General features: G+C 35.4%; 2 protein-coding genes across 2 annotated transcripts; both read left to right on the top strand.

The window, feature by feature from the left end:
- Positions 1-711: 711 nt before the first annotated feature.
- On the top strand, positions 712-4,298 carry LOC143563308 (nuclear transport factor 2-like). The gene is made up of 10 exons (XM_077050875.1): positions 712-848; positions 962-1,032; positions 1,124-1,261; positions 2,103-2,391; positions 2,472-2,704; positions 2,796-2,964; positions 3,056-3,177; positions 3,256-3,321; positions 3,599-3,665; positions 3,767-4,298. The coding sequence occupies exons 2-10, from the start codon at positions 991-993 to the stop codon at positions 4,024-4,026; spliced, it is 1,386 nt and encodes a 461-aa protein (XP_076906990.1). The 5' UTR covers positions 712-848; positions 962-990; the 3' UTR covers positions 4,027-4,298.
- A 2,098-nt stretch (positions 4,299-6,396) lies between these two features.
- On the top strand, positions 6,397-8,058 carry LOC143563305 (DNA-directed RNA polymerases I, II, and III subunit RPABC5-like). Its single transcript, XM_077050872.1, has 4 exons — positions 6,397-6,494; positions 6,590-6,648; positions 7,438-7,532; positions 7,728-8,058. Exons 1-4 carry the CDS (start codon positions 6,459-6,461, stop codon positions 7,751-7,753), a joined length of 216 nt encoding a protein of 71 aa, XP_076906987.1. The 5' UTR covers positions 6,397-6,458; the 3' UTR covers positions 7,754-8,058.
- The last annotated feature ends 5,651 nt before the right edge of the window (positions 8,059-13,709 follow it).

A 13,709-nucleotide genomic window follows, 5' to 3' on the forward strand; every position in this document is an offset into this window, starting at 1 on the left:
GATACATAAAAATTATATACGACTACATTGTTGTTTGTTAGTGGTAAACCTATAATTGAAAACATAATTAGAACAAGAATCAGCAAATGGATTGCAAAATTGAAAAATAAAATAAGACATGTTTTTAACAAATAGCCATTTACTTATTTTACACTTCTGCTTAAAAACAAAATTGACTTATAAATACATCCTCACACGCTTTACAAACGTCTAGATGTCACATGAGAATACGAAATCCATAAACGTTCAATCGATCCTCTTTGTAGGATCTTTTCCTCGTATAAGTTGTAAAAATAATACATATATGCATATTAACGTCTACTTTTGAAAAACCTCTCTAAATTATCAGTTTATCACATACTCTTGAAAAACCTCTCTACAAATTATCACACTTTTGTAACTAATACAAAAACACATTAAAATTTAATGGAGTGAAACCTGACCTCTTTTTTTTTTTATTCCATGTATACTATACTATTAAACTTTAATAAAAGTAGCTTATAAATATTTATATTCTTTAAAAGAACTAGTATAATCTTAAGATCTTAAATAAAAAAAGTTAGTTAAATCATAATGTATATTTGCTTTTTTATCAAAATAAATACGATATTGTATTATATTCTATTTTATTTATATTTATTAAGGGATATACATATAATACATATACGAAATTATAGAAAAGTAAAGGCTCATTGATTCATTCATTCATTCATTCTCCCTGCCTGCTTACTATATAAACCCCTGAAACCTTTATTATTCCACCTTTTTGAGATCCGCCTAGCCAAACCTCATCACCAAACCCTAACTTAACCAACAAGCAGAGACTCGATATTCACTCTTTGATTCTCGTACGGACTATCTTCTTTCTTCTCCTTTCTCTCAATCAATATTCTTCATACTCTCTGCAGTGTTTGTTAATAATATTATTATGCTTGTATTGACCTGTGGTGTTTTTGTTAAGTTTAATTAGGGTTTAATCATCGATCAGTAATGGCGGATCCAGCGACACCTGCACCTGTTTCTGCTCAAGTTGTATGTATTCAACCATTAACTTTTAATTTATTAATTTAACCTAAAATAGTTATCAATTTGTTTGATTTATAATCTATGTGTATATAAACAGGTTGGGAATGCTTTTGTGCAGCAGTATTATCATATACTGCACCAGTCATCTGGTTTGGTTCATCGGTTTTATCAGGATGTTAGTAAACTCGGTCGCCCTGAGGAAGACGGTTCGATGAGCATGACTACTACTATGGATGTATGTTATCTGTTTTTATTTTCTATTTTTAAGTTTATGTGGGAAGTTTTTTTTTTTTTTTACTATTTTTGGTGTAGTGTTTCAGCCTTTTGTGTTTCTTTTCTTTGGTGTTAACTATCAAGGTTCCTTTTTTGTCTATAGGATGATCTCAAGAGATGTTTCTAAGCTTTGCTTTTTTTAGCATTATGTATTTGATCAAGTTTTAAATTAGTTGTAGATGCTAGTCGAACAGTGGTAGTTTTATGTCGAATAGATTTTTTTAGCATTATATATTTGAACAACTTATCAAATTAGTTGTAGATGTTAGTCGAACAGTGGTAGTTTTATGTCAAATAGCGTCTTTTAACATTATATAGTTGATCAACTTATCAAATTAGTTGTAGATGTTAGTCGAAGAGTGGAAGTTTTATGTCAAATAGCTTTTTTTTAACATTATATTTGATTAGCTTATCAGTTTAGTTGTAGATGTTAGTCAAAGAGTGGTAGTTTTATGTCAAATAGCTTTTTTTAACATTATATATTTTATTAGCTTATCAATTTAGTTGTAGATGTTAGTCGAACAGTGGTAGTTTTATGTCAAAAAAGTTTTTTTAGCGGTATATTTAATCAACTTATCAAATTAGTTGTAGATGTTAGTTGAACAGTGGTAGTTTTATGTCATATAAATAGTACGATGTAATAATGTATACGTGATTATAAATGAACTTAAACTACATGCATTCTGTTATTGATTTAAATCTTCTCTAACATGTGTTTGTGTGTGTGAAAGTGCAACAAGTTAAGGTTTTTGGAACTGAGTTTGGATTTTCTTGACTGATCTTTTGTTGGTACCATCACGCAGGCGATCAATGAGAAGATACTGTCACTAAATTATGACAACTTCAGGGCTGAAATCAGAACCGTTGATGCACAAGAATCAATTAACGGCGGAGTCAATGTTTTAGTCACTGGATATTTAACTGGGGAGGATAATATTTCGAAGAATTTTGCACAATCTTTCTTCCTTGCACCTCAAGAAAAAGGCTACTTTGTGTTGAATGACATGTTCCGTTACATTAATAATGCTAGTCATCATGAAGAAGACCATGTTCCCGCTGAGGATGTGGTGGATCCTGCAACTCCCGAGCAAGGTGACTGAAATTTATACAAAATTTGGGAAACTGTATTGAGTTTGTTTCTCATATTTTTTTTTGAATCAAATGATTTGCAGTACCTGAAGTTGTTCCAGCACCAGAAACTATTATTCCTGAGCAAGCTGATGTAATTGTACCAACAGAGGAATCTCATGCAGAAAAGGTTGTTCCTGAGGATAACGGTGAAGTACTGAAGGTAGAGGAGGAAGAACCGGTTATTAAGGTCGTTGAGGTGCAGGACTCGTCACAGGTGGAGGCTGAATCTCAGACCAAAATTGAGAATGCTGCAAAGAGATCATATGCATCTATTGTAAGTTGCTTGTTGGCATGTTCTGCTCTCTATCTTTTTGGTATTTTAATAAGGATTACAGTCATCTAAAATATGTTTGTTGTTGTTTAAGGTACTTGCTATGAAGCAGAATGGTGCAACCTTTTCATCTCCAGCACCTAGAAAACCTCAACCTAAGAAGGAACAACCTTTGAGTAATGTTGTCACTGCCACTGTAGCTGCGGAACCAGTGGCGGCTTCTAATGGGGATGTTGAAGAAAATGGTCTTCATGAGGAAGAAGGTATGTCTAGATTAGTTTTTTGAAATTGTACATAATAACATTTTGTTTCTTAATGAATTTTTAATATGTGTATTCTTTTCTGATTTGACAGGTGAAGGTTACTCGGTTTATATCAAGGGTCTTCCGGTAAGTGTTACACATGCAATGCTGGAGGAGGAATTTAAGAAGTTTGGACCTATTAAACATAATGGTATTCAAGTTCGAAGCAACAGGGTATGTATCAACTCGTTTATTATTTGTGTATCTTCATATTCTTTTTTAGTTTTGACTCACTTGATGCTCGTATTGCAGTTTCAGGGATTTTCTTTTGGTTTTGTTGAGTATGAGGTCCCTGAGGCAGTTCAAAAGGCAATTGAGGTACGTGCAGAGTTGGTTATTTTTTTTATTTTTTTAATGGAGAAATAAATCAACTTATTGTATACCTTCTTTCTTTGTAACCATGATTGTTTGGTTTGCATTAAACCTGAAAAAAGGGGCAGCCGGGTCAGGTTTTAATGGGTCGTTTTATTTTTTAAAAAAGTACTGATTTGGTTCGGGGCAAAACGAGTTTTGGCCAAATGGGCTTGGGTTGCTTATGTAGTTAACTTATGAGTGTGTGCTCATGTAGATTAATAATTTTTTTTTTAATATTCAGGCTTCACCAATCAACATCAATGGAAAGAAAGCTGTTGTTGAAGAGAAGCGATCTACAAACTCGAGAGGTATGTTTTTAGATATTATAATACACAAGTTTTATACAATTAAGTTGCGTATCTTAAATTGTATATACAATATAATTTTTTAACACCCGTTTTATTCTTAGGAGGAAACCGGGGAAGATTTGTAGGTGGAGGGGGACCTGGGTTCAGGAACGATGACATGAGAAATCTGGGAAACTATGGTGGCGGCAGGGGTTACAATCGTGGCGGTAATTTTGGTGGCGGTAGGAATGATAATGGCGGCAGAGGTGGTGGTGGCCGTGGTGGACCAGGTTCAAACCGTGGTGGTGATGGATATCAAAGGGACAACAACAATGGTCGTGTGAATCGTGGAGTAGATGTTAACGGAACTACAGCACATTGAGTTGTTACTCATTGAGTGAGCTTCATGTCATATGGCTGGTTTTTGGGTTCTCAGTTTAAAGTTGCAGCAGTTACGTAGTCGTGGTAATAATACTATATTAACGGTTGATTGGTTTATTTGGGGTTTTTTGTTTACTGGCAGTTTGTTTTGGCACTTGTTCTTTTTAGGTTATCATAGGTGGGTAGAAAGAGGTTCTTATTTTTATTTTATTTACTATCATTTTTTACTTTGTAGCATAAATGAAATAATTTTGAATTTTGTGTATTAGTCTTTCTGATTATTATCATTGGTGACCTGCTGGTAGTTGGTTCTGGTAAGTCAATTTAGTGTTGTATTCTAACTTTTGCAAATCTACCAACATGATGTTTGCATGATGATTTTTGACTAAAGATATGAAAGAGAGCATGACAACGGATGTTTTGTTTGCAACATGTTCTTGTCCACATAACCGATGGCTAATCTGATTAGCACGCCTATAGCTTTTCTCCATGAGAAGGAACACCAGTTAATAGTTACTACATTGGTGTCGTTCAAAGTGGGGAGAATACTACTTAGGCTTTGTAGGGGTTTGGAGTTTGCCACATAGGTGCGACTCTTTATAAAACTTACTGCACTGGTGAAATTTTTTGGTATCATGGATGCAAAGTAGGATTCTAGATCATGAAGAACCATGACATTCCTATCCCTAACAATCCATAAAGAAGCCAACGAACTTCAACAAAAGTTTTCTTAGTAGCTTTGGTAAAACAATAAAACATGATTCAAGGTAGCATTAGTGGATGGATGACTACATCATTTTCATCTAACTCCGCGTGTAAATTCAATATATTGACTTCCGGTTTCCATGCTCCACACCCATTGTATGCCTTCTTAGGTCTCATTTTAACTCTTTTGTTTCTTCTTCCCTTTTTCTAACGATAATTTAGACTGAATCATAACCGAATCATAAAGAACTCTGGCCTCTGGGTGAAGTATGGTACTTTATCACATTAAAATTTAACATGAGCTTTAACATGGCCAAAACAAAAGTTGAAGTCTTACGTTGTATTTTGATTAGTTGGACCCCATCTAAACCTCGCACCCAACATACAGATCCAACGTCAGCTTGAAGTTGGTCACTTGTAATGAGCATTTAAAAACTTGACACCAGGGATGATTTGTTGAAGATATAAAATCTGCAACGCTGAAAGATTAAAAAAACCAAGATCTTGACTCTTATGCAGTTAAGCATCTAAACTTCATTTTAGCGTTGATATGTCGAGTGGGTTGTGTTCCAGTTATATCAAGCAAATCCAATCGTGATATGAGAAGCGGTTATCAAAATCAACGAGTTTGTAATCATAAACATGATGGTGCTTTTACAAGCACATTAGTATAACTTTAATCTATGAGTCTCAATTTATCCAAAGACAAATCGAAAGGTTCAAGCCTCCATTTAATTGTAAAATCTTGGCTCCCCTATGTAAGAGAAATCCCTGTTGTGCCAAGATTAGATCTTGGGCCTCCCCACACAATCGTCCATTGCCTTTTCCACCTCCAATGTCCTCAACGCCGCCATTGTTGTCTCCATCTCAACCACCAATATCATATCCAACATCGCCGCCTCCACTAGCTCCATCGACACCACCATTGTCATTCATTACCACTAGTTCTAGTTGTCATAGAAGCAAAAATGTATGTGAACCTGTTTTAGGACCACTAAAAACGTATTTTAAGACGAAGCCATTTGATGGATTTCGTCTCGAATCAAATTTTAAAAGGTCTATACTTAACCAAATCTATTATTAAGATTAATTTTAAACATTGAAGAAGTTTAACACTAAAATTAGATAGAGCTTTATTGCAACAATCAACTTTTAATAAAAAAACATTTGTATCTAGCAAGTTGTTACCTATCTATCATTTTATTTTTAACTACTTATCGAATATTTATTATTTTTGTTTTTTTTTATGTTGTCTTAGAGTTCTTAAATTCTTATGTAGAACCCTATGCTGCTTTTATATTGTTCATACCAGTATAGGTATGTAAATTAGTTAGACTCATGAGATTTAACCCGAACCTTTTTAGTGGTATTTTGAGGATCATGACTTGACCCTATTGTAATTAATGGGATTTGATCGGTTCAGGTCTTATGGGTCTTACTTATCTTACCCAGCTTATGTAAAGAGAAACAAGTCAAACTCGTGAGACCAACCTGGACATGTTTAATGGTTTTCTTAGAACCTGGGAACTAACTCTACTGTAAACAACCGCCCAAACGTGTCGGGTTTTGCGGGTCTCACGTTCTTACCCGGTTTATGCTCGGTACAAATTACGATTGGTGAATTTGTAAGTACCGGGGTAGCACATTAGGGCAAAATTCATCATTCCATTCCATTCCGTTGCTTCAGTTTGAATTTGTGAAGGCGAAACTAGGGCAACCAAACCAAAGATGATCATTCTGGTCCGTTGTTTCACTTGCGGCAAGGTAATACCAGACGCACCACCTCTCCTTATCTCTGCAACCACTCTGTTAAGTTTCATACTTCATTTAAACGATCTTAATTTAATTCGTGTTTTCAGGTTATCGGAAACAAATGGGACACGTATCTTGATCTTCTCCAGTCTGATTACACCGAAGGGTGAGTTTTTACGTAGGAACCAATTAATTGATAGTAACCGAAGAATTTAGGGTTTATTGGTTATTTTAATTGTTTTAGTGATAATTTTTTGTAAACTTATTAGGGGTGAGCAAAACCTAACCGTAACCGAAAAAATGACTGTTATGGTTAAGTGAATTTTATTAACTGACCATTCGGTTATGGTTACGGTTAATGTGTCTTTGTTAACAGATTTTAACCGAAACTGATTTTTGTATGTTTGTGTTTTTTCAATTTTTATATATTTATTTTCATATTTTGTACCTCTGTTTTTAGCTTCGAACATTTATATTTATGTTGCAACTTTTATAACATAGCTTTGAACACCATAACTGAACCATACACCGTAACCAAGCTTGGTACCGACATATCTTAGCTTCGAAACTTTATAAATGTGCTCGGAACACTATAATTGAACGATTGTTAACTGGAACAAAGGGGACGAAAGTACATTGGACAATTAGTCTAACTTAACTGAAACCGGCCCCTAACCTACTATTATTCAATCTTTTGGTTATGGTTATGGTTAAGCGCATATAACTGAACTGACTTTGCGCACCCCTGGTTTTGATCATATTATTATTCATAGGTGCTATTGTGTTACGAATTATGGCGAACATTATTCCATAGATGTATGCGTTATGCTTACATGGTCTGTATCTTTTGGTAACTATCTACGGGCTGAGGAAACATGGAGTCATATTATATGCTATGTGAACTATGATTAATCTAAGTTTTTAAATTTCAATATTTGCTACATGAATGGTGCAGGGATGCTCTGGATGCGTTGGGGCTGGTTCGTTATTGTTGCAGAAGAATGTTGATGACTCATGTTTATCTCATTGAAAAACTTCTTAACTACAACAGTAATCTCTTTTTCATTACTATCTTATTTTTGATAGTTAATGCACAATACTTAAATAACTGTAACCGAAAAATATGAAAGCTTATGATAAACGAGTCTAACTTTTGTTGATCACGTTTTTTAATTTAGTTGTTTAATTTAGCAATAAGTTTGTTTTTGATCATCTTTTAACAATTGAAATGGCATTATATTTCAGCATTGGAGAAATCTGACACCAGTTGAGGACTCATTGGAGGATGTTTGTGGATAGTTGTTTTAAGAAATTTTGGGGATGTTGTACGTTTGCGTATTAAGATTTTCTACTATGCTGTTTATGACTGATATCGAAAGTGTGTGGTATGCTTTAGTACAAGCAGTGATTATGGTTGGTTTACCAACTAATTATTAACGCATGCTTTTGAAGGTTTTGTGGTTGTGTGACTTGTTTGTTCGTCTCTTTAGATTAATCATGTTGTGATAGTTTGTAATTTGCTCTCGCGTACTAGTAATTTGCTTGTGTATGTGGTCTGTGCTTACGTAAGTTTTACAAACTGGGCGGGTTGGAGCGGGTTAGCTGTGAGGTCATAATGCGTTCTAAACAAAATGACTCGGGTTGAAATGCGTCAAATTGGTTCCTGAAAAGGTTTGGTTGGAAAGGGTTAAAATGGGTTGCAGACAAAATGTTTTCGGGTTGAAACCGGTTGGTTTTCAAACCCAAGGTTTTATAGAACATGGTTTAAAGTATATATTTTCGAAGCTATTTGGACTCTTGTATCGAGTTTGAATTGGTCTACAACCTTAAAGCTGAACATCAAAAATAGGTTCAGTTTTTAACTCTCTATACAACCCATCCCAACTTGATTAACACGTTTACAATTTGATTATTACCCTTTCTTACATTTTTAATGCATCTAGATACTAAGCGGGCTTGTTTTAAGTTACTTGATTTTAAATGTGTCGGTTATATTTAATGTTTTTTTACACGCATAGAGTTATGAGTTGTGTTTGAGTTGAACGATTAAACCTGCAAACATGATATGATCAAAGAAAACAATAAAAGGAAGAAAAGTGTTACATTTATTAAATCGTCTTTAAATCAATAAATTTGTTTGTTGAGAGTTGTAACCCAGTGAAGCATTCAATTCCCTTCAAGAATATCATGAGCTTCTCGTCCCCTTCTTTCCTCCATCATTATATCCTTCAGTTCTTCAGCTATTACACATCAAATGCCATAACCAAAACCTTCACATGCACACACATGCATTACTTTACAACTCGTTTCAGTCAGTTGAGGATCAAAAACAGCCATGAGGGGTTTAGGAGAGTCATGGTGTTTCTGCACCGGTGGAGCTAAATCGGAGCGAACCAAAGCTTCCATTTATTCCAGTAAAGGTTCCACCATGGCCCAGATTTCTACCACCGGCACCGGATTCCTTATCCACCCGAACCTTCTCCTCACAACACATGCCATCCTTCCGTCAGTTACATCTGCCATCACCGCCAAAATTCGCCTTCAAAATGGTGTCACTGCTTCCCTTTTCCCTCGCAGGTATCAATGCAGCTAATGTATCTACTCCAGTCGAACCTTTATATAAGTTGCCTTAGTTACTCATATTATATTATTATTCACGACGTCTAGTCGAATTGCAGGTTTTTCATACCAGCACTGTTCTTGATCTCACAATAGTGGGCATCGACTCGAAAATGCCAAGTCAGCACCCTCACTACTTGAAAACCGGTTCAAAACCTAGTCTGAACCTGGGTAGCACAGTATACCTTCTAGGCTACGCTGACGAAAACAAGCTTACCGTTGGTGAAGGGAAGGTGGTTATAGCCACTGACAGCCTCATCAAGGTCTGCACCGCGGGTGTAACATTGAGCCCTGGTTTAGCCGGGTTTGATGCACACGGTAACCTCTCATTCATGGTTTGTGACCCGATGAAGCTAGCCACATCAGCAAACACCAAATCAACCTCCACATTGCAATTTGGCATCCCGATTCTTGTTATTTGTGATTGGTTAAACAGGCACTGGGAAAGCGGGCTTGATGATTTGGTTAACAAACCGAAACTACCTATTATTAGATTAATGTTAACGGGCCAAAAAAGTGAGAAGCCGTGTACTTCTTTATGGGACAAGTTTTCAAACCTACCAAATCAGTGAACCAATCCGGGCCCAGTTCTTCCCGGGTCACGACTAGTTGTCAAGATGAAACACGGGCCCGTGAGCAGCCCGCTCTTGTACACGGGATACTGACACCTGAGATATACGAGTCACTGACACTGACATCCATTCCATTGAAGAAAAACAAAAACACCCAAATTCAGATCTTGGACATCGATTTCCTTCCCAAGATTGCCGGACTTAATTGGGCCGGGCCAGCCCTGGAAGTTAAAAAACAACCAAATGTTGTAACCGAAGCCGAAACTTCTTTAATGGGTTCGGTGGTCTGGTCATGCTCGTCACCAGGCCAGGCCTCGGAGGTGCAAAATGGGTATATCAGTGAAGGAGAGACCACCATGTACTCGGCAGAAACAGCTGAGAGCCGTAACTGGCTGAGTCCTATAGAAGGGCAGCTTAGTGAGGCTAATCCAGTGGCTCAGGGTAGAAAGGACTTTTTACAAGGTGTGACGTCTGACTTGGGTAGTGACCGTTATAGCCCTACCGTGTCATCACTCATGAAGAAATGGACCAATTTGGAGCAACAGTGGCAGCAGTTCATTGCTCCCAAAAATGGGCGTTTTGATGTTGTTTCAAGGTAGTTAAGTTGTTGCATATGCCTAAATGTGCAGTTTTGAGTAAAAGATTTTTTGTAAGTTTTGTACTTTTTTGATCAGGAGTTTGAAAAGAACCAGAAGGAGACATGTGTCTTGTCAAATTAACTGTAAAATTTGGTGCCATTCGAAAACTGTAAATTTTGGTGGCGACTTTGGAGGTTAGAATGATGTGTTTGTCCCTTGTGATTATGCTGATAGTATGATACTGTCTGTTCTGTAGTCAAGCTTGGTACGCGAAGCTCTGACTCAAGCTCGTTTAGGTTTGAGCTCAATTTATTTTGAGCTTTTAGCGAGCTTGAGTAGCTCATGAATGACTCGACTCGTTTACGTCTCCACACAGGCTATCGTGTTTGTGTATGCGTTATGGACTTAAACGTGTGTAACGAAGTCTTCTTTAATCAAATGAACGGTCTGGATTTCTTGGATTTGTGCATCCCATAGCTATGTACGTAACAAGCAGGCATATAACAAAGTCCATTACTTATTTACTTGTTCGGTGTATTGATCATGAATGTAGCTAACTACAAGTATGCAATGTAGGTAGTGAACAAGTAGCCAAGTAGGTAACGGCTACTAAGTGTATGACACTATGACATACGAAAATGTAACTAGCAATTAATGTATGATGTCAAAACAATTCCTGATGAAAATTGGGGTTTATAAAAAACTGAACACGTCAAATGATTTAGCGAACAAAAGAAGTGAAATCAGAGTCTGATTATGAGTTTAAGCAATAATCAATTACCACAAAAGCTCAAGTTTTAATTTTGTATTGAAGATTTTATCCGTCTAACAAACATACGCACGTTAATGATGTCCTAATATGTGTTATATACTACACATTTTTAATGTGTTTTTTACCTATACGACGTAACTTCATCTAAACGGTTTTTAAAAATAAAAACAAAAAGAGTAGAAAGTAATTGTCATATTATTTAGTGTTCTTACGAAAGTAGCCCGTAAGTCTAAGTATTGTGGAGAGCTATGAGGGACGTCACCTACATGCGAAATTACTATCATCGGGTTCCAAACACCACCCCATCACCAATTTAACCGGGCGCCACTACAATGGTGCCCAACATCACCATCCTCTTTAATTTTGATCCATCATGATTGGCCCATTCAAATATAACCAATGACTCCAAAATGATTATAACTTGGTTAACTACACTCTAAAACACTTTTAGTTAATGGCTCTCTACCTACGTGGCTGTGTCATCGCAGTACGTTTTGTTCTACTTTTTTTTATCTGTGTTTGGAACCACCTCTATATCCCGGTGAGTTTTTCTGAGACAAGATCTCAACCGATCATACTAATTTTGACATTCTAGACTTAACTCAACCAAAAACATTATCAACAAAGAAACACACCACTGTTAAAAAACCTAACTATCACTCGTGTACCATTAAATTAGAAAGCAACTACTATAGCTTTTGTTAACTAACCTCTATCTAGACGCATGGTCTAAAGTCTAAACTCATAAAGTACTAGTCGTAAGTAACTTTACACTTGTTCCAGTGGCAAAGCGTAAATAGCTCCAACTGGGAAGGCCACATCCGTCAAACCCCAAACCTCGGTTGGGAAGCTTGACGGAGGATGGATTAAGTTATAAGGAGAGGTTTATTATTAGGTGTTATGAAGTTGGGATTAATAAAACCGCCACTGTTGAAACCATTGCTAACCTCTTGCAGGTTACCTTATATTATTATTATTATTATTATTATTATTATTATTATTATTATTATTATTATTATTATTATGCTGTTTTAAGTTATATGTGCTGTTTAAATTGTTAAATGTTATTAGCTGAATTCTTTCTAGGTCAAAATTGGTTTACTGGACAATGTAGTTTTTTTTTTCTTCTCAAATTTGGGGATTTGAAAGGATTTTAGTGTTTTAGAATTAGGTTTACGTTTTATGTAATTGAATGTGTGAAATTTGGATCAAATGTTGGATTCTGGAAGAATTTATTAGGCGTTTTATTTGTGTTTGTTGATGCTGCTAGGCCTGTAAATGTATAAACGAACTGAACGAGCAATACAAACATATAAACGAAAGTATTTTTTGTTCATGTTTGTTTATTACAAAAATGGGCATATTCGTGTTTGTTCATGTTCGTTTGTTTAAAACCTAAACTGTGGTTCATGGACGTGTATAAAAACAAATGAACGTAAACAAACTTAAATAAACATAATTGAACAAATATAAATGAACGGACAAATCGTGTGTTTATGTTTGTTCGTTTAATTATATGAACGAAAAAATGTTATTTGTTGATCAAAAGGTGTGTTTTGGAATTAGGTTAATGTTTTATACAATTGAATGTGCCAAATTTGGATCAAATGTTGGATTCTGGAAGAAATGATTAGTGCTTTCCACTTGTGTTTGTTGATGCCGCAGATCTTCAAGCTCTATTGAATGCAGTTATTTCAACATGGGGGTTTAAAAGGATTTTAGCCTTTTGAAATTAGGTTTCATACAATTGAATGTTCCTGTCTAATAATGTTGAAAGGCCAAGTTTGGATCATATGTTGGATTCTAGAAAATTTGATAAGTGCATTTCACATATGTTTGGTGATTATGAGACCTTTAAGTTCTATTTAATGTTAATTTTGATTTTCTTTCTTTAAAATTCTTGATATATTGTAGGAGGTTGGTGGTAATCATGCTCAGAGTGTTGGATTTTCAACCGACGGGTTTGCAACGACAACCACAATGAGAAAGTTGCATCTCATATGGGTAACTGCACGAATGCATATTGAAATTTACAGATATCCCGCTTGGTAATCCATCTGTTAATTGTTTAAAATAAATTAAACTATCACATTGCAAATAAATATTATATTCAACGTATTTCCATACGTAACAGGAGTGATGTGATTGAAATTGAAACTTGGTGCCAAGGTGAAGGAAGAATCGGGACCAGACGCGACTGGATTCTCAAAGACTTTGCCAATGGTGAGGTCATTGGAAGAGCCACAAGGTGCATTACATTTGTTATTGTAATAAAATGTAACACTGGAATTATAGTTTGACCATTATCAGTTGAATCTGCAGTAAGTGGGTGATGATGAATGAAGATACTAGAAGACTCCAGAAAGTCAGTGATGACGTCAGAGATGAATATTTGATATTTTGTCCAAAGGAACTGAGGTAGATCTTATTATCTTAATTTCAATATCATTGAAATGCTTTTGCATATATAGTAAATATTTAATAATACTGTGGTTTCAGATTAGCATTTCCTGAAGAGAATAATAATAGCCTGAAAAAAATAGGAAAACTTGAAGATCCTGCTGAATATTCAAGGCTAGGACTTGTGGTAAGATCACAATTTTTTTCCTTATATGATAATATAATATAATATAATAATATAAGAATATCTTAGTTTTTTTAGAATAGTAATAAAGTATTAACAAGT

The sequence above is a fragment of the Bidens hawaiensis genome, unplaced genomic scaffold, assembly GCF_021521415.1.
Source record: "Bidens hawaiensis isolate Kalapana, Puna unplaced genomic scaffold, B.hawaiensis_p1.1 tig00021356_1, whole genome shotgun sequence".
Classification (NCBI taxonomy): domain Eukaryota; kingdom Viridiplantae; phylum Streptophyta; class Magnoliopsida; order Asterales; family Asteraceae; genus Bidens; species Bidens hawaiensis.

Excerpts from the sequence above, each read along its gene's own strand:
- LOC143563308 (XM_077050875.1), top strand. The coding sequence starts at position 991 with ATGGCGGATCCAGCGACACCTGCACCTGTTTCTGCTCAAGTT. Across the intron at positions 1,262-2,102 it reads GCATGACTACTACTATGGAT|GCGATCAATGAGAAGATACT; the intron begins GTATGTTATCTG and ends ACCATCACGCAG. Across the intron at positions 2,705-2,795 it reads AGAGATCATATGCATCTATT|GTACTTGCTATGAAGCAGAA; the intron begins GTAAGTTGCTTG and ends TTGTTGTTTAAG.
- LOC143563305 (XM_077050872.1), top strand. The coding sequence starts at position 6,459 with ATGATCATTCTGGTCCGTTGTTTCACTTGCGGCAAG. Across the intron at positions 6,649-7,437 it reads CAGTCTGATTACACCGAAGG|GGATGCTCTGGATGCGTTGG; the intron begins GTGAGTTTTTAC and ends TGAATGGTGCAG. Across the intron at positions 7,533-7,727 it reads AAAACTTCTTAACTACAACA|CATTGGAGAAATCTGACACC; the intron begins GTAATCTCTTTT and ends ATTATATTTCAG.